General features: G+C 54.4%; 1 protein-coding gene across 7 annotated transcripts in view; it reads left to right on the top strand.

Annotated features, from left to right (window-relative positions):
- POR (cytochrome p450 oxidoreductase) overlaps positions 1 to 26,900 on the top strand; it is a 91,622-nt gene extending 64,722 nt beyond the window's left edge. For 6 of the 7 annotated variants that reach the window (XM_044747226.2, XM_014853894.3, XM_044747227.2 and 3 more), the window contains 14 exons: positions 14,233 to 14,281; positions 17,884 to 18,012; positions 19,529 to 19,678; positions 20,261 to 20,385; positions 20,849 to 20,938; positions 21,323 to 21,421; positions 22,519 to 22,635; positions 22,735 to 22,853; positions 24,759 to 24,940; positions 25,108 to 25,257; positions 25,640 to 25,910; positions 25,996 to 26,141; positions 26,220 to 26,305; positions 26,395 to 26,900. In XM_044747226.2, coding sequence (XP_044603161.2) covers positions 14,233 to 14,281; positions 17,884 to 18,012; positions 19,529 to 19,678; positions 20,261 to 20,385; positions 20,849 to 20,938; positions 21,323 to 21,421; positions 22,519 to 22,635; positions 22,735 to 22,853; positions 24,759 to 24,940; positions 25,108 to 25,257; positions 25,640 to 25,910; positions 25,996 to 26,141; positions 26,220 to 26,305; positions 26,395 to 26,539 — 1,858 coding nt within the window. In that variant the 3' untranslated portion in view covers positions 26,540 to 26,900. Of the gene's footprint in view, positions 1 to 8,078; positions 8,364 to 14,232; positions 14,282 to 17,883; positions 18,013 to 19,528; positions 19,679 to 20,260; positions 20,386 to 20,848; positions 20,939 to 21,322; positions 21,422 to 22,518; positions 22,636 to 22,734; positions 22,854 to 24,758; positions 24,941 to 25,107; positions 25,258 to 25,639; positions 25,911 to 25,995; positions 26,142 to 26,219; positions 26,306 to 26,394 lie in introns of those variants that run through there. The other variant, XM_070484416.1, reaches the window with a different exon arrangement.
- Positions 26,901 to 27,028: the final 128 nt, after the last annotated feature.

The raw sequence follows: 27,028 nt of genomic DNA, 5'->3' as shown, positions 1-27,028 counted from the left end.
AGGAAGTAAGAGTAAAATGGTTTTTGGTTTGAACAAATGATGATGAGGATGTGACTGGCTTCCCTGTCTCCTTGACATTGATTCCGTGTCGTTCCTGCAACCAGCTCATGTTCTGGCCTTTACTGTGGGCTGTGTTTTACCCCCAACTCAGACTCCAGAGCCCTGCAGGCGGCTTTGAGTGGGGACAAGGCCACGTCCCGTGCTGAGAGAGCCCCAGGGCCAGGCCCACCCTCGGGAAGCTCCTGGAATTCCCCAGGAGCGGGGCTCAAGTGCAGAGCATGGGGCCGTATTCAGGCCAGAATTCCTGGGCTGGGCGGGGTCAGCATTCGGGTTCATGTCAGCTTCTAATTCCCTCTTCAGTTTCACTGACCGTTTTCTCTCCTGAAAAAATTACAGTGTTTGAACTTGAAAGCAAATATTCAGGGACTACAATCCTTGTGCCACTGACAGGGCATTAGTTTTACGTTTTAAAAACTCAGCAGATACTGACTGAGGCCCTCCGGAGTCCCGATAGCCACGGGTAGAAGAGATGAAGTCGCGTGTTCGTCAAGCTTGCGGTCTAGTGCTGGGCAGGTCCTGGGCGAGACCCTTAACCTCACTCTGCCTCAGTTTCCTCATCTGCTAAATGGAGGCAGTGGGACCCTGACCTAATGGGCTCCTGTGAGTATTACATGCGGTGATGTTCGTGACGTCACCCAGCACCGTTCCTGGCCGTGGTCGCTGCTTCGTCTTTGTGTCCGAATATATTTTATGCCAAGCACTAGTCAGGTACCACAAGAATGCAAAGAAGGTGTTGACCTTAAAGAAGCCGAGAAGTCTGGACGGTGAAGGGACGTTTAAAAATGGTTTAGGAAATGCTTTCACGGGCGTCCTTTAATCAGGGCCCCTCTGCCACGGCACCGTGCGCCAGGCGGGGGGCCTTGTCACTCTCATGGACAGGCCGGCACCTGTAGAGCCAGGCCCGAGACACAGGCCCCAGGAGCTCCAGCCGAGAAGGCCTTAATTCCCCCTGGTAGGGGGCGAGAAGGTATGCTGCGGGAGGTGGCCGTGTGCAGGTCCTTGAGGGTGGTGCCACAGCCCGAGGCCAGGAGGCTTTGCCAGCTGAGGGCCAGAGGGAGGACGGGCAGGTGAGCTGGAGTCCAGCCTGTTCCAGCAGGCTGATCCGATAGGGGCATTTCTGGTTGGGAATGTGTTTTTTGGTGCAAAAGTGTGGGACTCAAGATAAGGGCGCCAGTCAGGTCTCAGTTCACAGTGGCCCTGGGTTTCCTCAGCTGTCAAATGCAGGTGTCCCCCACTCCCGCCCTGAGCGAGGACTGGGTGTGCTGTGGGAGCGTGTGCAGCTGCCCTTTCCCTGTCACCTCTCTGGCCTTGCAGGATGGACTTAACACGAAACTCCTAGACGTGGGAGCACTTGTATTTTGTGGCTTCTGATGGTTTCTCTTTGCCAGGATGCAGAAAATGTATTTCCCTCCTCATAATCATAACCTTTTAACAGCGTGGTGTCCTACACCCTGCAAGCCCCTCCTCATCCTCGTCATCTCGTGGTGAAGACGTGCTGTGGCGGGGGTGACAGCCACACTGTACAGGCGACATTTACACTGCAGAGATTAAGTTCCGGCCCTAAAGCTGGCTGCCTGAGATTTGGATCCTGACTCCACCACGTTTTAGCCGTATGACATTTGCCGTTACTTAATCTTTTGAAGTCTGTGCCCTCAACTGTAAATTGGAGATAATAACAGTACTAACTTCATAGGGCCTTAAAAGTTAAATGACCTAATCCGTCACAGAGCTCTTTGCCCAGGGCCTGGTGCCTGCTGAGCCCTGAAGTGGTATGGATTATTACTTTCATCCTGATTATTAGTATCATCTCCAGTCTCTTACCAGAGCACTTCAAGAAGACGTTATTACCCCATTTTGAAGATGAGGAAACTGAGGCATTTGTGACTGAGGGGTTTGCCCGAGGCCACCTAACTTGTATGTAGCAGGGCCAGCTTTTGAAGCCAGATCTTCCATCTCCACAACCCACGCTTTCCCCACTTTGCCTCAGTCTCTTAAGATGTCGTTACTGTCCCTATTTCATAGATGAAAGAACTGAGACTCAGAGCTGATACAGCCAGACCTGGCCCTCCCACTGTAAGTCCCATGTCAGTGTCCCTGACCGCTTAGATTTCCAGTGAGCACAGGTCATTCCTGCCACAGCCCAGAACGTCCCCTACCCACCAGGTCAGAGGGGAACGCTAGGGCTCAGTGTGGGCTCCACAGGTGATCCTGGGCTGTGTCAGGAATTCTCACCAGGACTTCTGGTGGCTTCTAGAACTGGTGTTGTAAGGCCTTTAGCGCCTTAGCCACCTGGGACACTGTGTCCAAACCCTCGGCCATGGATTTTTTTAAAAAAAAACAAACCAACAGGACCAACTGTAGTCTGACCAGCACGCACCTTGAATAGCAGAGAGGCCCAGGAAACATCTGCAGTCCCCCGAGTCAGGTCTTCTAGGCAAGGGGATCCGGAAGGAGCCCCTGTGTGCACAGGTGACTCTCCCCAGGTGTGCTGGCCCCCAGGGCCCCCGCTACCAATCTAGATTTGGCTTCCAGAACCTCAGGAGCTCGGGTGCTGTCTCTGCTGCCACTGGCCGTGAGTGGCTGACAAAGGTGCCACCTGTGGACCCTTTTAGAGACAGCGTCCTAGAGCCTGGAGCTTGCTCTCTGGGTCCAGATGAGCATCAGTCCAGGAGGACACTCAAGATGGTCTTTGCCCTCCGGGGTGAGGGTGGGAGAGGGTTTGATAGGGCAGTCCGAGCAGACTTTGCCCGGACTCTCCTTCCTGGCGCACTTGCAGCTCAGGGTGTGTGTTCAGCATGGGGTGGGGCCGGGGGTGAGGAAAAGGCAAGTTGGAGCGCGATTGGAGATGCTCTGTAGAGCAACAAAATGATCAGACCCCGGTTTCAAAAGGGCCCCGTGTGGGCTGCATGGGGATTGATCAAGGGTTGTCAGGAGGCAGGAGACAGGTTAAGTGGGTGTTCCAGGAAGTGGTCCAGAGAGAGATGATGCAGCCTGAGAGGAGAGTCCTGAGGGCCGAGGACAGTGAAGCCCTGTTGATGGGACCTGGGGCCTGGTTGGGCCTGGAGGACTGGACAGTTGAACCTGGACAGTTGAAGGAGAGCCCGAGTAAGGCACACAGGCTCGGGAGCAGGTCTGGGGGGGGGGGGAGACTTACCACGTGGAACTGGAGGATTGCTCTACGTGGGGCAAGGGAGTGGAGCGAAACCCAAATTTAAGAGATTTGGACCCTTTGCAAGCAACAGGGGATGGGGGCGACCTAAGAAAAGAGAGATCGAGGCTGTTAGGAAGACAGTGACATTTTTCTTAATTTTTTTTAAGGCTGAGCGTGAGCTGTGGTTAGCAGGGTTAAGCCACTTACCATCCCTTCCCTTGTCTCTGGACCTCAGGGCTGACCTGGAGAGATGAGGAGCAAGAGACTAGGAGGCTCAGAGGGCAGGCCCGTTCTAGCAGGCCTCCACGCTGCTCATAAACTTTTTACTGAAGGATGTAACACGCAAACGGAAGAGTCCACAATCATAAGCGCACGGTTTGATTATGTCACAAAATGAACCTACACACGTAACCAGCACCCAGGTCAACAGACAGCCCCTCGGCCCCCTCCGGTCACACTGCCCCCGTCACCACTGTCCTGACTTCTCGTGACATGCGAGAGTGTTGTCTGTCCTAGAACGTGTATTCTGGGGGTTCCCCATGTTGTGTGTAGTCGCGTGTTCCTTCTCATTGTTGCATAGCATTCCATTGTGTGAACAAACCATGATTTACTTATCCTGATGGTCACGGATGGTTAGATTGTTTCCAGCCTGGAGTACTATTACGAATGGTACTGCAGTGAACATTCTAGAATGTGTGTTTTGGTTCGCATGTGGGTGTATTTCTGTTAGGTATTTGCTGTGAAGTGGAATGGGGGGTCCTTGGGCAGGCTCACGTGCAGCTCCCTTAGATAGAGCCAAAGGGTCTTCCGCGTCCCGCCCCCACGAGCACAGGGGGTTTCGGTTGCTTCCCATCCTCACTAAGGCTTATTTCTGTCAACTTTTTTATTTTAGTCATTCCAAGGGTATCCTGTTTTAATTTGCATTTCTCTGATGACCAAGGACCTTTTCGTATGCTTATTGGCCATTTAGAGATCTTTTGTGAAGGTCTGCCCCCTTTTCTCTGTTGGGTTATCTCCCGGCCTTGTTGATTTGTCAGGGTTTTTTATGATCCGAGTCCTTTGTTAGATTAATGCATTGCAAATATCATCTCCCTTCTGGAGCTTGGCTTTTTACTCCCTAAATAGTGTCTTTTGATGATCAGAAGTTTACTTGACTTAAACTTAGTCCAATTTGCAACTTTTTGGTTGACCTTAACCTTTACAGTTGATGGTTTTGTCTCCAGTTTAAGAAATCTATATTTATCTTAAGGTCATGAAGAAGTTCTATGTTTTCTTCTGAAAGCTTCATGGTTGTAGCTTTTAAACTTAGCTCTGCCACCCAGCTGAAATGGATTTGGCATTGGCGAATGGTGTGAGGTGCTTCAGAACTCATTTTTTTTCTTTATCCCCTCAGCCCAGCACCATTTATTGAAAAAGGTCACGCTTTCCCCACTGCACTTCAGTGTCACTTGATATGAATCAGGTGACTATATATAAGGGAGTCGATGTCTAGACTCTATTCTGTACTATCGATCTGTTTACTGTCCTTTCACCATTCCCACACTGTTCTATGATTTTATAGTAACTCTTGACTTGACACCTGGTGGGCTAAGTCCTACAGCTTTTGTCAACGAAAATAATCCATGACCAATCTATAAATGAAAATTTGGGTGAGTTTATTCTGAGTTTAAATCTGAGGATTAAACCCGGGAGAGTCTTTCCACAAAGGAACAGAGCACTCCAAAGAAGTGGGGGTATACAGGGTGGTTATATACCCTCAAAGAGTATGTTTCACATATGATTGAAATGTCCCTTTTACACTAGTCACGAGGCTGCTCTGTCAGCACAGCGATTGATGGAAACGGCAGATAGGTCTGCTGTCTCAGTGAACGCTGCGGGGTGGCAGGTGTGTTGCCTCGGGCTGGGCGGTCACAGATGAGGGCTGCAATCGGTTTCCAGCCTAAAGAAAGATGCTTGGTCTTTAAGGGGATGCCAGTGTTGGGAGGGGGAGAGAAGTTGCACCTTTATCTCAAGGGTCTTTGCTCTTGCCATAGGGAATCTCTAAAGCAGATATACAATGCATGCTCAACGGCCTTGGTCAGCCCCTTTTGGAAAGACAAGGTCAGGCCGAATTAGGTTTACACAAAATGGCTTCCTCATATACTCCAATATATCCTATTACTTGCCATCTTTATTTGTCACTTTGTTCTCTTTTAAGATTCTCTGGGCTTTTGGGGGCCCTTGACATTTCCTTATCGCTTTTAGAATCAGCTTCTCAGTGTCCACGAAAACCAAACCAATTTTACAGAACCTGTTGGGATTTTATCTGGGATTGGTCAAATCTGTACATTAGTTGGCATCTTACAACATTGAGCCTTCTAATCTACAAGCATGGTTTTATCGCCCAGGGGAAGTCTTTTGAACTGTGTGTGACAGCAATTAAAGACTTGTGAAGGGGGAGCAGTTACAAGCAGCACATTCTCTTAATAATAGTTTTAAAAGTGGCTCTTTCATATCCACCTGGCTCCCCCCCCCTCGCCCCAGCCTTCACTCAGCTTGTGCCTCTGGACAGAGCATTCCTCACCAGGGCAGCTTCTGATCTAAGGGAGCCCTGGGGGAATGATGGCTCCCACAGGAGTCTGGAGCTCCAGGACTCCTCTGTGTCCCCGCATGTGATGACACTCTGCGCGGAGCACCTCTCTCGTTGAGTGGGAAATTCTTTGTATTTCTGCCTCCTATAGAGCAGAGCGCAGGCCCGTTCCCGCCTGGGTCCCTAGCTTGGTGCAGAGCTTGTCAGAGTGAAGCTCCCCAGGGAATGGCTGTTGGATTAATAAATGCTCGATCTGTATGTGAGGCTGCCTCTAGGGCAAACTGGCCCACGGGCTGCGTTTGGCTTACACAGTATTTTAAAGTTTTCTAATTAGAACATTGAAAGGGCTGTCAATTTCACATAAAAACCCAGACTTACAGCCTCTTTTGAAAAGAATCAGAGGATCTGGCCACACCGGGCCCACAGTGATGCCTGCCAGCAGTGGCTGGACCCGAGCAGTGGCCACCGTGCTCAACCGGGCCTGCCCCCGTCCCGCCCAGCCGGCACAGGCCACCGTGCCTCTCCTCTGCCACACGCACATGATGCCTGTCCACCCTGGGAAGCACTGGGAGCCTTCACTGCACCCTGCTTCACTTCTGGTGCCTGAGAGTACTTTAAAGCAAAATAAAGCTTTTCATTATGGAACGTTTCAAATAAACACCAAAGCATAAATAGGAGAGTGAACTCATTGCACCCGTCATCCAGTTTTAACATTATGCACTTCTGGCCAGTCTTGTTCCCCTCCCCTCCCCACTGCTGCTGGATTATCTGAAAGCCATACTCAGAAATCATATCATTTCATAGGAAATCGGAAATATCTCCTATGAAATTATGAACATCTAGAAATATTTCATTCCTGTAAAATTTAAGGATTCCTCTTTTTAAACATAACACATGGCCATCCTCAGACTCCTGAAAGTCAGCAGAGAGCTGCAGTAGCATCAGATACTCAGTTAGCATTTGGTCATAGTTCCCTGACTGATACAATTTTTTTAACAGTTTTTAAAAAATTCAGGATCTAAACAAGACCCATGCATTGCAGTTAATTAATCAATCTTATAAGTCTCTTATAAGTCTGTCACGGCTAGTTTTCTGTTCTTGGCCCCTGTCTGTGGAGATAGCTGCTATTTTTTATTTAAGCTCAAGCGAACCAGATTGTTTTTAACAAAGGCAGCTCTTCCAAACCATCGACTTTCTGCCATGAGGCTCTGGGGCTGCTTTGCCCATGGTGGAGAAATCTGGGTCCACTTCGTGGAGCCATCTTCCCATGGTAGAATACTCAAAGCCGAACTCTGTCCTGTTCCAGCCAGCCTGCTGCCCAGCTCTGCGGCCATCCCACAGCGTTTCTCAGCTCTTATCCCCTCTCTGATGGTGGCTGCCTGTTACCCTGGGGTTGGAGAACTTGGCCCCCACACACACCAGGCTCTGGAAGGGGGCCACTCAAAAGCAGCTGCCCCATGTGTCCCCAAGGATGGGAGAAAGTCCCAGAAGAAATCAGTTCTGCTGTGCAGGAAATTAAATTTGAGTTGTTGCAGTTTTCAGAACTCCTTCTGAGTGTTGCCTGGGACTGGAGACAAAATGAATCACACCAGGACCTCTTGGTTCATCTCTGTCCAGATGACTCAGGGCTGCAGGCCACCCTCCCTTTCGTCCTCCTCACACGCAGGCTCCTGCTCCCAATTTAGGAGTGGAGAGCCCTAATTGGAAGCTTTTGTGCTCCTTTCGGGAGCCGCATGGTCTCTGGGCCCGAGGCTGGCCAGCGCTGCCCCTTCCGATGGGCGGGCTGTCCTTGGGTTCTTAGGAGGATGCTCCTTCAGAGGAAACGCGTGAGCACCTTCCCACCGCGTGATGGGAGGGCGAGCTGTGCACACTGCACTCCCGGGTGACATCGGCCAAGACCCCGTGTCTTAGGCGCTATTGCGCACAGTTCTTTTGTGGGGACGAAGACGGGAACCAGATCTAATTTAATATGATCCTGAGGCGCCCTGGCAGCGGGATCAATCTGGCTTCCTTTATGGAGAAACGGCCCTGCCATAGCAACCTGCACAACTGCCTTCGAGTGTCTAGAGAGCTTTATTCAGCCGACATGACTTCCTTTTTTTTTTTATGGGAAAGAGGGAGGATGTGGGGAGAAAGTGCTGTCATATAAACAGTTACCAAGGAGACCCGAGTCGGGGTTGGAAAGGTTTTCTCCTTCCCTTGGTCCATACAGCGGCAGGAGGAGGGGTGTGTGCCCAAACGCAGAGGCTCACGGGAGGTTTCAGCCTTGAGTCCTGATTCCTCCCTGCTGGGACCGCCAGATGTTGCCGCGTTCTCAGGCTCCTGGGGACGGATGCAGGCTGGGGCCCGGCCGAGGTTCTGAGAGGCCTGGGCTGGCTGGAGCACTCTGAGTTCACAGCCTGGTTTGCTGGCCCTGCCAGCCCCGCGGAGGGGATGGATGGAACCCCACTTCCCGGTCACTGGCCCCCTGCCTGTTTCCAGGAGAGAGCTGTAACCTGCCTTTTTCCTTAAGTTCTGGAGCTGGGAGTGAAAGCCCATGGGGTGCATGTACTCATCTCCGAGGGACGAGCCCACCCTGAGAAGGTCAGTTCCAGATAGTGTCCCTAGCTGCAGACTGCCTGATGCCCCACGGACAGGGGGGCATCTGGTGCCCAGACTCACCCATGGATGGAACTTCTTCCCAGGCAGGGACGCCCTCGAGGTACGAAGAGGGCGCTGTGTGTGGCATTACGAGCAGAGTCGGGGGCAGTCCCCGGGGGCTCAGCTGGGACTGGAAACCAGGAAGGCTCCAGTCACCGACTCCCCTGCCTGTGAAAGATCAGGTTCCATGTGCAAATGCCGGTGGGAAGCTGTCGGGTTGGGTGAAGCCAGTTGAGGGCACTCAGGTGTGGCCGCACCTGTGCTGAGCAGCTGACCTGCTGCTCTGAGCCTGGCAGCAGGGCTCTGGGTGGGGCTGGGGAGGCAGGTCCCGCTGCCCCCTGCCGACCAGGTATAACCAGTGGGACCAGGAGGAAGCTGCTTGAGTCAGGGTGGTGACTAGAGGCCCAGGATCTTCCTTCGTCTCCTCGGGTTTCCCTTTCCCCATGGACCGCGGTCTGCCCTGGACCTTTGAAAGCCATTCTGAGCTGAGGGAGAGGGTGGGCATGTTCCTCCTTTCCCCAGGGGCTGAAGCCAACAAAGGGCCTGGTGCTGGCCTCCGGAAGTGCTCGGGCTTCTTGGGAGAACCCTTCCTCTGGGGCGGGGAGGGCTGGCATGTCTTGCCTGTCCTGTGGCGTTCCCAGCTAGAGCTGCACTCCCCACTGGCTGCATGGGCCTCATCCAGGAGCCATTTGGCTGCCGGTTTCCATGGCTTTCTCTCTTGGGAGGCGTTTTCTGTCCCTGAGAATAGAGCCCAGCTCTTCCCAGAGGCTTTTCTTGGTTTCTTGAGCCAGAGTGCCTGCTCCCTTAGAAGCCCGGGGCGTGGATGTCTGATCCATCCGTTTGGTCTTAGCATGTGCCACCTTGTACCATGGGGCATCTTTGAAATCACAGAGTGACCCAAACAGCTTTCTTCTAGAGAACACCCTCTTTGTCCCTGAGAGTTAAGTGAGTTCTGGGTGCCGTGCAAGGCTCTGAGGAGGCTGCAGAAGCCAAGATGGGGGTTTTCAATAAGAGGGATTCGCGGTCTCGAGAAGCCACAACTTCTCCAGTCACAGGCCTGTTTGGTGGCAGAACCAGGCTTTGACCCGAGTCTCTGCTCCTGCTGTGCGGCCCCTCGCCTCCCCCATGCTGCTCCTCGGAGCCTGTCTCCCCAGCCTTGGAAGCCCTTGGAAGGTCGAGGCGGCCTCATTTCATCTCATGCCCTCGGGGCTGGCACAGTGCCCACCCCACCCAGGCTGGAAGTGTCACCTGTAGATGGAGAAAGAGCAGCCTGGCACTCACTGCGTGGTGGCGGGGCCTCTTGTCGCTTGTCTTCAGCAAGTCCTCAAATCCATTCTTTAGATATGCATCTTCTATGGAGACCTCTGTCCTTTGTGAAGAGACCGGAGTTGGCTTTTCAGTTGAACTCAGACCCTCTCAGGTGGGTAGAGAAGCCCTCTGAAGGCCTTCTCAGGCCACCTGCCAGCCTTCTGGTGGGAAGAGGACTCAGGCCCACCCCAGAAGCCGATAGAACGCCGTGTGCTGAGTGTCCCCCAAATCATTAAACCCAGGGCTCTAATCGAGTAATGAGAATACACTGAGTCACATGCCTGTGTGCTGCGTTGAAGGTGGTGACAAAACACCTTCTTTTTGAGTGGCAATGAAAGGTGCTCTGATGAGGAAATTGAGCGTCGCGTCTTAAGGGGTAAGCGGAAGTTTGTGAGAGAGGGTTAGCGGAAGGACATTCAAGGCAAAGGCAGCAGTGGGTCCAGAGGCACAGAGGAGCCACGGGAAATGGCGAGTAGGTCAGTGTGGCCCCGAGCGTTTGGAAGGTGGACGGTGGGAGATGGGGCCTGGGCTGTGCGAGATAAATTCTGACCCGCTGCTTCCCGATGTCTTATTTAGAATATCTTCCCTGGTAGGGGTCTGGACTTGAGACTCAGCCATTTTCATTGTCCTCAGCGGAGCCTTGAGCATCAATCTATAGCCACACACAACATTCTTACAATAAAAAGAAATTTTTATTTTATTGCAGAAGCATTACATGTTCATTGTAGGGAAAAACGGGTAGGGGAGTTGACAATAGAAATTAGCAAAAAAAGGAAAAAGAAAGACTCATAATCGCTAGGCCCTAGGAGAGAACAGCTCGACCCTGTCAGCGTATGTCCTTTTATACCTTACCTTTTAAACAGAACGGGGTCACGGCCTCCATATTCTTTTGTAACCTGCTTTTTCTACTTAACAAACAGCGTATCAAGAGCTTCTTGCGACGGCAGCAGGTGACAACCTGCACACTTCTGTTTAGTAGTAAAGAGCGTGAGTCCCATGGCTCCATGTATCCCACGCAGCCTCTCCCTCATTTTTAGACATTTGAGTTGCCCCTCTTTTTTAACTATAAAATGTATTTTTAATTTTAAACATCGGGGAAGCCATTTCACCCACTATCCTAACCTTTGGATGTTCTCTCTCAAGATGCTGGTGTGTTTCTCTTCAGGCCTTTTTTCTATGAACAATTAACAGCAGGCATTCCGTTTTTTATGGACACAGATTCTTGTTTTCCTCCTGGCAGTCGTATGTGATACCCTGGGAGAGGCCGAGCGTGAGGGAAGATGTGTTTACTACCTCGGGGGCACAACCGAAACTGGCTTTTCACCTGGCTTTGCATCGTCATTCTAAATTTCTACCGGAGTTTCTGCTGTGGGGCATCCACGCACAGTGGACTGGCAGGAGTTGAGAAACTAAGAAGAGTTCCATATAAGCGAATATTCCAAAAACTCAAGCCTAGCCCTTTGTAGGCATTTAGTTCATTTTCGGTTTTTAATTGAGGTAAAATTCACACCCCTTAAAATTCACCATTTTGACCATTTTAATTGCAAAAGTGCAATTCAGTGGCTTTTAGTATAGTCACAATGTCGTACAACCATCATCACCATCTAATTCAAAACATTTTCATCACCCCAAAGGGAAGCACTGTGCCCGTTACGCAGTCACTGCCCATCCCCATCCCCCAGCCCCTGGCACCACTGGTCTACCTTCTGTCTCTGTGGATTGCCTCTTGCAGACATGTCATAGGAGTGGAAATTGCATAGTTTTGTACCTGCCTTTTTTTCTCATGACGTTTCATCAGAAACATTTGTTCAGGTTGCTGCTGGTTTCCTTAAAGATGAGTTTAAATTTACATTGATGTTTAGTGGGTAATATGTCTCATGTCTCAGGACTCAGAAGGTCCACCATGGTAGAGGTCACATCGTTGTGCACCTCGCTTTCTTCTTCTCTGTGTGTGTTGGAGAGCGTGCGTGTCAGCGCAGAGGGAGGTGGTGTTCCAGTTTAGGCTGCACATCGTCTAGAGGGGCAGTGACAACGTGGCTGTTCGTGGCTGGGCATGGACAGAAGTTGGACATGTGGGCTGACATGCCCACACACAAGACCCCTTTGGAGTGCAGGATGGAGCTGGGAGTGGGAAGAGAGAGGGGCAGGCCTGAGGGCCTCCCTCCGTGCCCTTGCTCTGGCCCTGCTGATGTTGGGATGGGCCTGTCCGGGTGATGTGGGGGTGCTGGGGAGTTGCGGGGAGGGCCTGCCTGAGTCCCTGTGGGGCTGGGCCTTTGCCGGGTGGGAAAGTCTGGGCAGCCAGCCACCATCTGCCTCCCTTCTGCCACTGATGGGGCCCTCCAGCACGGAGGAGAGGAGAAGCTGGAGTGGCTGAGGCAGGCACTGGACCTCGCCTCCCACGGGGCCCTATGTGTGACATTACTTAACACTAAGGCCCTGAAAATAACTTGGTCTTGAACCTACCAACCTAGTGAAAAACCCAGCGGAGGCTTAAACATGAAACTTCTGATATCTTTATGTTCATAAAATTATGTGTCTAACAGCTTTACAGAGGTATCCTTAAAAGAAACCCTCACTTATATAAATTTTCCCACAGATTCCAGGACTCTACTAGCCCTGAAGGACGTGACTTGTGATGCGTGTGCGTATATGTGTGAGTGAGTGGGGTGGGCGCTGGCACTCCTCTCCACTCTAATACGCTTTTCTCTGCACGGGAGGCCATGGATGCAGTGGAAAGAGCCAAGACCTGGAGTCAGACTGGGATTGGGTCCTTGCCTGACTACTTACTGGCCATGTGACCAGGCACAAGGGCTGCCACTGGACCTCTGTGAAACTCATTCATTCTCTCTGTGCGGTGGGGTGGGCCTGCATTGTGACAGGGGCTTTCCTGGATCGAACGTCATGTAACCTTGCCTGCGCCCCCCCATCACCGACATGCAGCCCAGAGCCCACAGTGCCCCTGGCCGGCCTTACTGACCAGTGTGTAGACCCCGTGGCCGCAGGCTGAGGGCAGAAGGGAGTCTGTGAGCTCTAGATGGCATCCAGGGAGCTTCCATCCCACTTCTGATCCCAGCCTGCCCCGCACACAGCCCATTCTGGGCCCCTTCTTCCCTCATCGAGTCCCTTTCTGCCCAGCTCTGATGCCATTCGTGGCCCATCCACATTTCATGCAAAACGCAACCCCATCACTGGGCTTGTCTGAATTGGAAACTGGGTTACTCTTGGCCACTCTGTGAAAACGATTTGCTGAGTAAATAAATGGCACGAGTGTAGAGGAGGTCAGCCATCAGGTAACTGTTGGCAAACTGCAGGAGTCCGCAGCACCTTTCTGTGTACACCTGCTGCCGCTCCTCCATACCACACGCTTTCATACAAGGACTTCGTGGCTCCCTCTGGCTTCCCAGAGGCCCTTTGTCCCTAGGCTGCAGTCTGGCAGGTGAGGTGCCCAGGCAAGTGGCTGTAGCTTCTTCCCAGCGACAGCCCCCCGTTAGGGAGAGTCTGCGTCGTGCGGGGTGCTGTTCCGGGTCCTTTACGTACTTTCTTTTCATTTAATCTTTGCAGAAACCTCTGACGTGGGGTTTGTTATTCCCATTTTCTAGTTGAGGAGCAATGCAGTCCTGGTTCACGTTCACTCAGCTGCAAGTTGACAGGCTGGGGATGGCACCCTGCTCCGCCCCCTCCGCCTCTTGGCCTCCCACGCCTGCCCCAGAGTCTTGGCAGAAGGAGAAAGTGGGTTTTGGAAGTAAATTCTATGTATGTGTATATGAAGTTTAAGTATAAACTTTTAATTGAAATATAATATCTACAGAAAGGTGCATACTGACCAGTGATCCTCGCCATGTGAACAAGTGGTGTTTACCCCCCTGCTGGCCCTTCCCCACCCCAGGGGTCACCACTGTCCTGGCTTCAGTCCCCATAGATTAGTTTGCCTGTTTGGTACCTGAGCGGGGCCTTGGGGATGGAGCTGGGGTCTCTTGGGTCTGTGTGGAGGCGATGGCATGACAGATCTCAGAGGACCATCATGGAGGGAGTATCAGGCGAGCCTGGGGACAGCTTCTGAAGGGACTTGGGTACCTCTGTCATGTGAGTCGTGGGAGTGATTGAAGGTTTCAGAGTAGAGCAGGGCAGTGGTATGGGCACAACCATATTCAGGAGACTCCTGGCTGCCGTGTGAGGCAGGGAGTGGAGGTGAGACAAGGCTGTGGGGACCGCTGGCTGTAGATGGTGAGGGGTGGGGAGTGAAGTCTGTGACCCGTCTTTGTTCTCATCTGTCTGGAGCCTGGAAGTCCTGGCTCTGCAAGGTGTTGATGTCTCAAGAGCCTTTGGATTTCCTGCAGGGGCCACAGGGAGGAGGCCTGGGAGCCCCGGTCCTGCCTGTCCAGCCGGGCAGTGGACCAGAGGCAGCTGTTGGCGTGGTCACCGGGGAGTGGCATGGGGCAGAGCTGGGATGCCCCTCAATGCTGCCACCTGCACCCCATGCCCATTGGACACTTTTGTTTTTCAGGACAACCTCTGTGAAAGACAGCAGCTTCGTGGAAAAGATGAAGAAGACGGTGAGTGTTGTCTGCGCTCCTCCCAGTGGTCTCGGCCCTGGACGTGGCGGAGTCGAGCAGAAGGCTGGCTTCACTGGACAGGAGCGGGGCGGGAACCCGGGCCCAGCCCCCTCGTGCGTCCATTCTCCTCTAACCAGAGCCCCGAAGCTGCTCTGCTCTTGCTGCACAGTTCCCTTTCTTTCTTGACTGCTTACTTCTTGAACAAGCCGAACTGTAAGAGGAGACCCTCCCTCTCACTCAGGATGCTGTCTCGCCTGCTGCCTCCCTCCCGGTCCAGGCTCTGTCCACAAGCAGACGTAACCCTCACGTAGCCGTGGTCGTGGCACAGCTACAATTTTATCTCTGTTTGTCCTTATTTATTTAAGTATTAAATTTTCTGAAAATCCGTTCACATGGAGCATTCCAAAACATAAACTATTCCGTGGAAAGCTCTCTCCTATTCCTGCCGCTCATCACTGTTCTTCGTACTTTATGGCTCCTTCTAGAGCTTCTTTATGTGCAAAAAAAAAAACCAAATAGAGGTTCTTATTTTACACTTTTTAAACACAAAAGGTGGGGAGCCGGCCCGGTGGTGCATCGGTTAAGTGCACACATTCTGCTTCAGTGGCCCAGTGTTCGCCAGTTCGGATCCTGGGTGCGGACATGGCACTGCTTGGCAAGTCATGCTGTGGCAGGCGTCCCATATATAAAGTAGAGGAACGTGGGCACAGATGTGAGCTCAGGGCCAGTCTTCCTCAGCAAAAAGAGGAGGATTGGCAGCAGATGTTAGTCCAGGGCTAATCTTCCTCAAAAGAAAAAAAAAACACAAAAGGTGGCACATTACATAGACTGTTATAGAGCATACTTTTTTTTTTCACTTAATGATCGGTCTTGGAGATCCTCCCTGTGCAATTCAGAGACGCCACCCTCGTTCTTGATGATGGCTGCATGGTGCTTCCATTATGTGGCCATAAGGACCGTAATTTGGTTAAACCCTGCTGTGTTGATGGGCATTCGGAATATTTGGAATCTTTAGCTCTTACAAATAATGCTGCTGTGAATATGTAGATTAACTTGCACATTTGCAAATGCAGTCAAATCCCAGAAGTGGAATTGTTGGATGAAAAGGTGTGTGCATTTGTAGTTGTGATGGAAGCTGCCAAGTTGCCCCCACAAGGGTGACACCAGGGCACACTCATAGCAATGTGTGAGAAAACCTGTTCCCCCATAGCCTTGCCAACAGAGTGGATTATCAAAGTTTGGGGTTTTACCACTTTTCTAGGTTAAAAAAAAGATCTCTCTTTGTAGTTCTAATTTGCATTTTTCCTGTGATTTAGTTTAAGCAGATTCTCATATGTCAAGATGGCAGTTATTAATTTTTTTTTTATAGATTCTCTATTCAAATCTTCTACCCACTTTTCCGTTGGGATGATCTTTCTTGAGGAACTCCTTAAAATTATTAGGGAGATTCACCCTTTGTCTGTGATATGAGCTAGAAATATTTTTCCCAGTTAATAGTTTGTCTTTTGACTTGGCTTCTGTGTGTGTCTGCTTGTTTGTTTTGCCGTGTGAAAGTTACACAGTCTGCTTTAGGATTCTTTGTTTTTATTGACTTCCTGGACTTGGGGTCATCATCTGAAAGGCCTTCCCCACTCTGAAGAGATAAAGGAACTCTTCCATGTTTTCTTCTAGTACTTTGATGGTTTTGTTTTTCAATTTAAAATTCATGTTATTGGGAATTCATCCTGGCTGAAGATGTAAGGTATGGATCCAACGCTACTTTTTGCACACAGCTGTCTAAATTCCGTGTAAGAGAGTCCATCTTTTCCCCACTGATTTTATCACATACATAATTCCCATGTGTGTTTGGGTCTGTTTCTGTATTTTCCTCTTCTAATACTGAGCCCTCTTTTGACTCTAAGTAACTGTTAATCTCCTTTTTGTTTTTGTGGAGTTGCCTGTTCTGGACATTCTGTCTGTAGAGAATCATACGACATGAGGCCTTTGTGTTGGAGTCTTGCTCTCAGCATATTGTCTTCAAGTTTCATCCATGTAGTGTGTGTCAGCATTTCATTTCCTTTTATTGCCACATAATGTTCCAGTAGATGGATTCATATTTATTTTTCCACATGACTTTTAAGAGTGATTTGTTGAGGAAGAAAGAGCTGTTCAGATTCTTAGGATCGTGTTACGTTCTGTGTTGACACAGGGAGAACCGACATCTTGGGTGAGTCTTCCTGGGCAAGATGAGGGCGCCTTCCCTTTGGTTGAGTCCTTTATTGCTCAGTAGCTTCTTGCGTGTTTCTTGTAAGGTTTACTTCTAGCTACTTGGTATATTTTGATGCTACCGTGAATACTTTACTATTTTATATCCTTTTTTTTCCCTTAACCTGATATCATAAACATTTTCTTCTTGATTAAGTAGTTTTTATAGTGACTAATTTAAAATACCTTTCTAAATGATTTATAGGAAACTCAGGAAATGTAAAAGGTATGAGAGCTCTTTGTAATGCAGCTCTTTATTTTGTCCTCTGTACCTGTATCAGTTTGAGCTCAGTGTAAAAACTGGAGCCCGCTCTCAGGACTTGGGACGCTGGAAGACTCTGCCGAGAACCTCATGTCCACGTAAAGGGACCAGAAGGTGGCCTGTGCCCCACTTCCACCTTCTAGATCTTGCAAAGCACATCCGATTGGCTGGACCTAATCTGCTGCATCCCTAGCTGCAAGGGAGTCTGGGGAATAGAATTTGGGCTTTTCAGTAGCTGCTGTAGAAGGCACAGTAGGAGAGTGGAATGAAGAGCATCTGAGCCAGTCTGATGGGTACCTCTCTCTATTGTCTAGATTTCTGTAAAGAATATGTACTACTTTTATAACCATCCAGAAAAACTCAGAAACTCACCGATAATTCCCCATTTGGAGACTCTTGGTATATTTCATGCCAGTCTTTCTCCTTTGCACATTTGTGTATAAACAAAAACAAAAATACACACACACACACACACACACATACATATGTGTGTGGGTACATAACAAAACTGGATTATTCTATACATACTGTTTGGTCACCTTTTTTTTTTTTAAAGATTTTATTTTTCCTTTTTCTTCCCAAAGCCCCCTGGTACATAGTTGTGTATTTTTAGTTGTGGGTCCTTCTAGTTGTGGCATATGGGACACCACCTCAGCATGGCTTGACGAGTGGTGCCATGTCTGCGCCCAGGATTTGAACCGGCAAAACTCTGGGCCACCAAAGCGGAATGCGCGAACTTAACCACTCGGCCACGGGGCCGGCCCCCACCTTCTTTTTTTAACTAAGCATTATGTTGTGTTTTGTCGCATGTCATTTAAAAATCTGTCCACAGTGTGACCTTGAGCAGCTGCCTGGTAAGATTACCTTCACAGCTCCAGCTGGAGTCCTCTGGTGGCCTCTGCCCCCATCCACCATGGTAGCTGTGGCCAGGAGATACCAGCCCCTGAGTAGCTTACAAAGGACTTGAAGGAGGAAGGGAGGAGGGTGCCCTTGAGGGGCCCTGCCTGCCTGGCCTGCCCCTGTGGGCACCTGGAGTCTCTGGTGAAGCCTGTCGCTCTTGGCCCCTCACTGACCCCATGTGTCTGGCCTTCCCTAGGGCAGGAACATCATCGTGTTCTATGGCTCCCAGACGGGGACCGCCGAGGAGTTTGCCAACCGCCTGTCCAAGGACGCCCACCGCTATGGAATGCGGGGCATGGCAGCAGACCCTGAAGAGTATGACTTGGTGAGCTCTCGCCACGCCCTGGCCCCTTCCTGCCGGCTCCTCCAGCAGCATTAAGGAAGGCGTCTCTGGATAGTGGAAACAGTTACAGGGCTGTCCCCAGTTTTAAGGACCTTGAGAACACCTGGCTCAGGTGTGCACGCGTGAGCTCCCAGCACTGCTCATGCTCAGCCCATGGTGCTCTCCACGCCGTGGGCTTTCCGAGCGCTGGGAGATGTGAGCAGAAGGGACTCAGTAGGTTGGGAGTGGCTTGGAATATGAAAGGGTCTCGGTGGGTCCAGAGAGGAACTGTTTCCCATCTCTCTGTCCAGCCCCACCCTGGGCTGCAGCCGCAGGGGAGCCGCATCGAGGAGTCAGGGGATGTGGGCCCTGATCCTGCTCTGCCCTGACTGCCCCTGAGGGCCTTCCCTGCCTGGTCTGCAGAGAATGGATAGGGCATTAGATAAGCCGTCTCTGGGACCCTTTAGCAGGGCTTTGAAATGAGGCTGTTAGTAACTCGTGCATCTGGACCAGAGCAGGAGCCGGGACAGGGCGGGACCTGAGGGAAGCGTGTAGCCAGGGAGAGGCCAGCAGAGCCGGAGAACTGGGGGAAGGGCCCTCAGTTTGGAGCTGCGGGATACCCCCTCCTCCTGTCAGCCATCCTCAACAGGCCACTCTGTGGGCCACCGCAGGACTCTCTGCAGGACTGAGTCCCGACTTCCTGGCCCGTCTCTCAGGGCTGTGGGGGCAGGCTCGCCTCGCTTACTCTCCTCCTGGCCCTGGCTCCTTCCCCCGACGTGGTTGTAGCTCTCCAAAATGTAAGAAGCTTCTAGCAGTCTACTCGCCTGTTTCTGGGTCCGGAAAGCTAATGACAGCCATGCCACCAGCTCCAGGTGGAGGCAGTGGACAGGGAAGGGGAGCCGGGCTTTAGGCACCTGGGAGGGGAGGGCCGGCAGGGATCAGGTCTGGGAACAAGTCCCCGGGAGCTGCCGTCCTGCTTCTCCCTCGTGCGGTCCTTGCCCGTCACCAGCCGGGCTGTTCCCACAGCTCCAACCACATGACGGACGTGCTTTCCCTCGGAACCACTCTCTCCTGAGCGGCAGCTGCTTCCTGCCTGTGCCCCTCCATCTCCCAAACCAAACCGTCCTCCGCCTGCTCCACCCCTCTGCCTTCGGCACTGCCTCCCGTCCATCTCCAGACTGGGTTTCGAGCTGGGGGACAGTGGTTAGGAAGGACTACTGAGCCCAGGCCCTGCTGTGCCCCCGGGACTTTGTGGGACGATGAGGTTCTCCCACAGTGTCCCAGGGCCTGACGCACAGGGAACTGCGTTCTAGTGCCAGCTGGTGGCCCGGAACGTGGCCTGCTCCTGCCTGGCAGCACCCCAGGCCTTCACACCTGTTCTTTTGTGCCTGCTGTTCCCTTTTCTCTGGAAATGCACGCCCTCCACTCGAACGCTCGTCTGCATCCTGTTAGGTTCAGACCTGCCCGAGAGCAGGCTCAATGATGGTTGCTGGGCCCGGCCCTGCTCTTGTCTCTCCAGGCTGACCTGGGCAGCCTTTCAGAGATAGAGAACTCCCTGGCAGTGTTCTGCATGGCCACCTACGGCGAGGGGGACCCCACTGACAATGCCCAGGACTTCTATGACTGGCTCCAGGAGGCGGACGTGGACCTCTCTGGAGTCAAGTATGCGGTGAGTCACCTGTCTTTCCTCCAGTGCCTCCCTGGGGGTTGTGGCAGCCTGCAGCGCCTCCCCTGGGCCTCCCCTGTGTCCAAGAGGAAACCCTCCAGCTGTCACCTTGTTCTGATCAGCCAGGGCAGGCCAAGGTGCCAGGACAGGGGGGCCTGGTGGGGAGCCCGTGGGCTCGTGGGGCAACCCTCTCTTCTGCCCTGGGCCCTAGCAGTAAGAGAGCTTCTCCTCCCATGTCCCGAGCCCCACTTTGCTCCAGGGGGTACTTGTTGCTGGAGACTAAAGTCAAGAAAGGTGTGGCCGGATGGCCAAGATTTGGCTGGGCAAGGAGAGTAGGGCAGGGAGGGTGAATTGCCCCTGCTGGCCACCCAGGGTTGAGGCTTAGAGGCTGGCTGCAGAGGGAGCCCTGGGCTGCAGGTCACTGAAACAAAGCCATGTCCAGGGGCCAGAGGTGGCCCACCTCACAGTGCAAGGCATCTGGCAGGTACTGAGGCCTGCGGGTGCTGCCCAGTGGCTTGGCCGGCACTGAGAGAAACACCCCCAACTGCTAGCTGGGCCTCAGACCCCGCCCCTCTGTCCACACAGGTGTTCGGCCTTGGGAACAAGACCTACGAGCACTTCAATGCCATGGGCAAGTATGTGGACAAGCGGCTGGAGCAGCTCGGTGCCCAGAGGATCTTTGAGCTGGGGTTGGGCGACGATGACGGAAAGTGAGTGTCCCCCACCCAGCCCTGCATGCCGACCCCCAACCCCGGAGTCCCCCTACCCTGGCTGTCAGAGGTCAGGAGCCACAGAGTTGGGGCTTGGTGTGGCACATGAGGGGAGTGCAAAGCCATGGTGTCTACTAAATCTCCGTGACACGCATCACCAAGGGCAGGGAAAGGAGTGCCCTCACCACCCCCCAGCCCCTGCTCAGTGTTCTTTGCGTTTCCACATCCTCTTGGCCTGCCCAGCTCACAGAGAAGCCACCCCCAGTTAGCACAGACCCTCTAGATCCTTCCTGATGCCTTGGGTTACATCACTGGGCAGACCAGAGTGAAGTGAGCCCTTGAGCTCTGGAGGCTACTGAGGGAGGGTCCAAGCTGGCCTGGCAGCCCCCTGGCGCCCAGGCTTTGGGGAAGCCAGCCCGTCGCAGGTCTTGCTGCCCCAACCGGCTCATCCCTCTCTCCCCAGCCTGGAGGAGGATTTCATCACGTGGCGAGAGCAGTTCTGGCCGGCCGTGTGTGAACACTTTGGGGTGGAAGCCACAGGAGAGGAGTCCAGGTGAGTGTGTGCCCGCACACAGGGCAGGACGCCCTGGGCGAGGGCCATGAGGGTGGGAGGCCAGGGGGCAGGATCTGGCGGAAGATCAGTCAGAGTGCGGGAGGGTCTCAGGTCCTGGGCCGAAGTGATGGAGTCTGGGCAGGGCTTTCCTTACCTTTCCCAGAATCGCCTCGAAGCCTGCTGACCCCCAGGCCTCCCTTGGCTCCATGCCAGCTCTCCTACTTCCCATCCTCATGCATCTCCCATCTGCCCGTCATATCTGGTCCTCAGCTCCCTGCGGCATGCACCGTCTCCTCACAGTCTCACTCCGAGGCAGCCTCCCTCCCTGGGGACAGACCCCTGCCACCTCCCAGCCTCCCCTCACCCCCGGTCTCCCCTTTCCAGCATTCGCCAGTATGAGCTGCTGGTGCACACAGACATAGACGCAGCCAAGGTGTACGTGGGTGAGATGGGCCGCCTGAAGAGCTATGAGACCCAGAAACCGTGAGTAGAGAACGTGGCTGGGGCCAGGCCCTGTGGCCCTTGGAACACCCCGTCTCATGGGCCTGGGGATGGGAAACAACTGGCAGTCCCACGTGTCCCCGCAGGACCGTTCCTCCCAGACCCCATCTCGTGGGGCATCCTTATCTCCACCCTTGTCCAGGAGTGGGCATGGGTGGGGGCACCACGTTTTCATCTCCACTGCGCAGGAGGGGGCCTGAGCCCAGAGGGGAGAGACGGGAGGCTGCTCTGTGCTCAGGGCCCCGAGGACCCCGCCCTGCCCAGTGGACCCTCATCCAGGGCCCGGCCTTGAGGAGACTGGCCCTTGCGCAGTTTGTACTTAATTTGCTTTGACATTGTACTCTGAATATCCCGGGGTGGGGCGAGGTGGTGGTGCCCACCAGGTCCTGGACCAGGACGTAGTGAGTTCGGCTCTGGGTCCAGGGTGAACTTTAGCATAAGGTTTCACTTCCTTAAATCTGCCTCAACATAGGGCTTGTTCCTTTCCTGGGGCCCTGACTTGCCTTCCCCTGGATGCTGCCCAGACTCCTGCTGGAGCCGCCCAGGACTGTCCCCCCCGTACCCCTGGGATTCAAGACCACAGCCCAGCTTTAGTCAGTCCTGCTGTACCTGTGACAGGAAGCACCAACATTCAATGACCTTATGGAGTAAAAGTTTATCTCCTGTTCCTGTCACAGTCCAGGGCACGTAAGGGAAGGAGCTCTGCTCCACACCGTCACTTGGGGACCCCAGACACCTTCTGTCTTGGGAGCCGTCTTCAAGGGCCCAGTCCTCCTCTGCACTCAGCCCACCAGTGGGTACAGAGTGTGGAAGGTCTCCCAGGTTTTTAGGGCCCAGCCTGTTTCCTTATGTGTCAGTGGGACACTGATAACCTAGCTCTGCCCACTTTGTGGTGTTGCTGGGAGCACTGCCCTGGATTGCACTGGGAGAACCCTTTACATAATTGGCGAGGTTTCTTCGTAGCCCTTAAACGCCAGCTCTGAGGTTCCTATGTTCCATGAAAGCTGAAGGTCCCTTGGGGGTGGGGGATTCAGATGCAAGACCTGGCCAATCACTGAGCTGCTTTCCTCCCCACCCAGCCCCTTTGATGCCAAGAATCCATTCTTGGCCGTAGTCACCACCAACCGGAAGCTGAACCAGGGAACTGAGCGCCACCTCATGCACCTGGAATTAGACATCTCAGATTCCAAAATCAGGTACCAGCTGCTGCCACCCCTCCCCTGAACCTTCACTCGAGCCTCCTGATCTGGGTGCAGAGCCCCTTCCACCCTCCTGAACCTCACATCTCCCCCCAGGTATGAATCCGGGGACCATGTGGCCGTTTACCCGGCCAATGACTCTGCCCTGGTCAACCAGCTTGGCGAGATCCTGGGTGCCGACCTGGACGTCATCATGTCCCTAAACAATCTCGATGGTGAGTCCTGGAATCCAGCCCACCCCCCTCCCTGCCTGGCCCAAGGCAGCTGGTAGGAATGGCCCTTGGCAAGTCCCAGAGGTTGAACTTTCGTGCTCAGGCCTGAGCTCTGGTGCCTAGAGGCCCTAACGGTGATGGTTCTGGAGCAAACTCAGAGGGCAGGGGGCAAAGGTAGCTGTTAGGTCTGCCTGTCTCCCTTGGGGTCCCCCCATCCCTGCACTGGCAGCCCCTTGAGGGAGGGAGGGGTGCCCAGAGACAGAGCTAGTCCCGACTGCCCACCCAGCCCCCATGTCCTGTGGAGAAGAGGGGATTGCAGACCAGGGCCCTGGTCCTCAGTTCTGGCTCTACCATGACTAGCCACTGAGGGCCCGGGGCTGCCCTCTCCCTCTCCAGGGCCTCCGGCTCCTCCCCTGTACACCCGGGGATCAGAGTGAGCAACTGACAGCCCTCAGGTCCATCCCGGGCACTTGGAGTGCAGGAGGCACTAGCATGGGACAGGGCTTCCCCAGGCCGCTTAGGGCTGCCACCTGAGCCGCCCTGGGAGCCCTGTGGGGCCCCCACTCTCCACTGACCTGGGGCCCAGCTCCACCTGGCCCTGCCTCACTCACTGTGGTCCTCGGGGATCCCAGCCTGGGCTGCCCCCTCAGCAGTTCCAGAGGCACCCCTTGAGAGGACCGGCACCCGAGGCGACTGACTTATATCAGAATTTGCCATGCAAACACGACGTGGAAGCCCAGAGGGTACACATGTGGGCCGTTCTCTCACTCTGTGGGGCATGTTCCTTGTGCCTTCAAAGACGGGACCTTGCTAGGAGAGGCTGTGCTGCTCACTCTCCCCCAGGAGAATCGGAGCCCCTATGGGTCCTTTACTGCCAAGAGCTGCAGAGAGAGGGCCACGGAGGCAGACGCGCAGCTTTAAAAAGGACGTGCTCACACACCCTGTGTGCCCTGGAGTGCAAGGCCTGAGCCCTGGCTTCTGGGCCCGGCTCAAGAGGGTTCTGGGTGCTGGGAACACCTGCTTCTTGGTCTGGGTGCTGGCTATGTGAGCATGTTCAGTTCATGAAAATCCACCAAGCCATACACGTGTGACTTGTACACTTTACATAGGTCATACTTCAGTACGTTCAAGCCCCTCCAGACAGACCCAGACCCCTAAACGCTGAGCCTCTGTCCTAGGCCAGGCCCTCTCCACGTGTCCTCGGCAGTTCTCCGGTGGCTCATTTGTGCCCAGGAATAAACAAGCCCACAGTCACGCCTCTAAGACACGGAGCTGCGTCTTGCTTGGTCCCGGGCTCAGCTCCACTGGAACCTGACTATGGGGAGGGGGTCAGTAGAGCCGGCTTGTTGGTGGGTGGCAGTGGACGGGCCCAGCAAGGGCTGGCACTGGGCCTGTGCCGGTGGCTGGCGTGTACAGGACGCCTCTCCAAGAGCTCGGCCTCTGGGTGCCCCATGTATAGACCTCCACGTGTGTCCAAGCACAAAAATGACTGGAGGTGAACCTGCCATCAGAGGTGAGGGCCTCAGTATTGGCATCTCACAGTCATGAGCCTGGGGCCCCCACAGTGGACCAGGCCCAGCCCACGGTCAGACAGGACACACTTGGGGAGCTCTGCCTCTTCTGCCCTCTGAGCAGCTCTCGGCAGGCAAAGGGCCCCCCACAGGGGCTCAGCTTCTCCTGGAGTGGGGACAGTGAGCGCCAGGCCTCCCCCAGCAATGCCCGCCTCTGTGGAGGACTGCCTGTCAGGCCTGAGCTTTGCCCCAGGGCCGAGGAAGCACCAGAAAGAGCTGGCCTCGCTTCCAGTGCCAGCTGGGCCACCTGCTTCCTGCAGAGCAGACCTGGGGCTTCGCCCACCGCATCCGGGGTGGTGGCCACTAACCCCAAATCCTGCCTTCTCTCCGCCTGCAGAGGAGTCCAACAAGAAACACCCGTTCCCCTGCCCCACCTCCTACCGGACGGCCCTCACCTACTATCTGGATATCACCAACCCGCCGCGCACCAACGTGCTCTACGAGCTGGCCCAGTACGCCTCGGAGCCCTTCGAGCAGGAGCAGTTGCGCAAAATGGCCTCCTCCTCAGGCGAGGGCAAGGTAAGCCTACCTCTCCCGTCCCCAGAACCCAGAGTGCCACCACGGCAGCCCTGGGCTGCAGCTCCCAGCCATTCTCCAAGCCTGTTTTGGGCCCAACTTCAGCCCTGTTGCCCCCTGTGCCTCTGGGTCCCCTCGCCCGTGTCTCACCCGCATTCTGTCTTCCTCAGGAGTTGTACTTGACCTGGGTCGTGGAGGCCCGGAGGCACATCCTGGCCATCCTGCAGGACTACCCATCCCTGCGGCCCCCCATCGACCACCTGTGTGAGCTGCTGCCTCGGCTCCAGGCCCGCTACTACTCCATCGCCTCGTCCTCCAAGGTGGGGGTGCCGGCGCTGCTGTCAGCCCTGGGCTCGAGGCCCGGCCCACGCATGGAAGGCACAGCATTGGCTCCTTCGGGGTGCACAGGTGCCCTGAGCCACGGCCCAGCTCTGCCCCAAATGCCTGGGCAGTCAGCTCGAGAGTCCCCGAGCTGTGCATCCAGTAGGCTGGACTATAAGACTGCAGACTGCTCTCAGCCCCGGTGCCCAGAACCCATCAGGGACGCTGCTGCGAAGGGGCTGAGGCGGCTTGGGTGCCTCAGAGGGTGTGAACAGGTCCCGAGCAGGGCCCCCATGCCGAGGCAGCTCAGGGGACAGGGTGGCAGGAGAGGGAAGGGGCCTCGGGCAAGGCTACCACACTCACTCCTGACCCCCTAACCAGGTCCACCCCAACTCCGTGCACATTTGTGCCGTGGCTGTGGAATATGAAACCAAGACTGGCCGCATCAACAAAGGTGTGGCCACCACCTGGCTGCGGGCCAAGGAGCCCGCCAAGGAGAATGGCCGCCGGGCCCTGGTGCCCATGTTTGTGCGCAAGTCCCAGTTCCGCCTGCCATTCAAGGCCACCACGCCCGTCATCATGGTGGGCCCTGGCACTGGGATTGCCCCCTTCATAGGCTTCATCCAGGAGCGGGCCTGGCTGCAGCAGCAGGGTGAGTGTATGGGCCCGGGGGCGGGGACAGGGACGGCATGGGGTCAGGCCAGGTCCACGACTAACCCTGGCTGCTGCCGCCCCAGGCAAGGAGGTGGGGGAGACGCTGCTCTACTACGGCTGCCGCCGGTCGGATGAGGACTACCTGTACCGCGACGAGCTGGCCCAGTTCCACAGGGACGGCTCCCTCACCCAGCTCAACGTGGCCTTCTCCCGGGAGCAGGCCCACAAGGTGAGGCCGTGGGCAGGCCGCTCAAGGGGACTGGGGGGCTGTGGGCCAGCCCTCCTCACTGGCACCCTCCGCCCCCAGGTCTATGTGCAGCACTTACTGAAAAGGGACAAGGAGCACCTGTGGAAGCTGATCCATGAGGGAGGCGCCCACATCTACGTCTGCGGGTGAGTGAGGGCAGTGGAAGGGGGGGCCCTGCCTGCCTGTCTGGGGGCCCCTGGCCCAGCCCCCAGTGTCACCTCCTTCCTGCCCCCAGGGATGCTCGGAACATGGCGAGGGATGTGCAGAACACGTTCTACGACATCGTGGCCGAGCTGGGGACCATGGAGCATGCCCAGGCCGTGGACTACATCAAGAAGCTGATGACCAAGGGCCGCTACTCGCTGGACGTGTGGAGCTAGGAGTGACCCAGCACAGTCTTGCTCTACCCTCTCACTCTATAGACTCGCCTGCCCATGTAATCACTTTCCTTACTCCCTTCTGCTGGTCTCCCGGGCAGTTCCTGCTGGGCCTTGCCACCAGAGGCAGGCCCAGTGACAGACTGTTCTGGGCCCACGATGTGCCCTCCAGAGCCCCCCAGCCCCAGGGCACGTGGCCAAGGGTGACCGGGCCCGCACTTTGTGAACACCTCAGGCCCAGTGGCTATACAAAAGGGGCTCCTCTCTCAGCTGAGCTGGGGCCTGCCCCTTCCACGTGATTTTCAATGAGTGTAAATAATTTTAAATAACTTCTGGCCCTTAGAATAAAGTTCTGTTTTCTGTATTTGCGTTGAGTGGATCTGGGGCCTCCACCTGGGTTTAGTTAGACCTACGCAGCGAGACCAACAGCTCTGGAGCCCCAAGAACCCAGGGTGGCACAGAGAGCCACCGAGCCCCTGCCATATGGAGAAC

The sequence above is a fragment of the Equus asinus genome, chromosome 14, assembly GCF_041296235.1.
Source record: "Equus asinus isolate D_3611 breed Donkey chromosome 14, EquAss-T2T_v2, whole genome shotgun sequence".
Classification (NCBI taxonomy): domain Eukaryota; kingdom Metazoa; phylum Chordata; class Mammalia; order Perissodactyla; family Equidae; genus Equus; species Equus asinus.
This window is presented reverse-complemented; position numbering and strand designations above follow the sequence as displayed.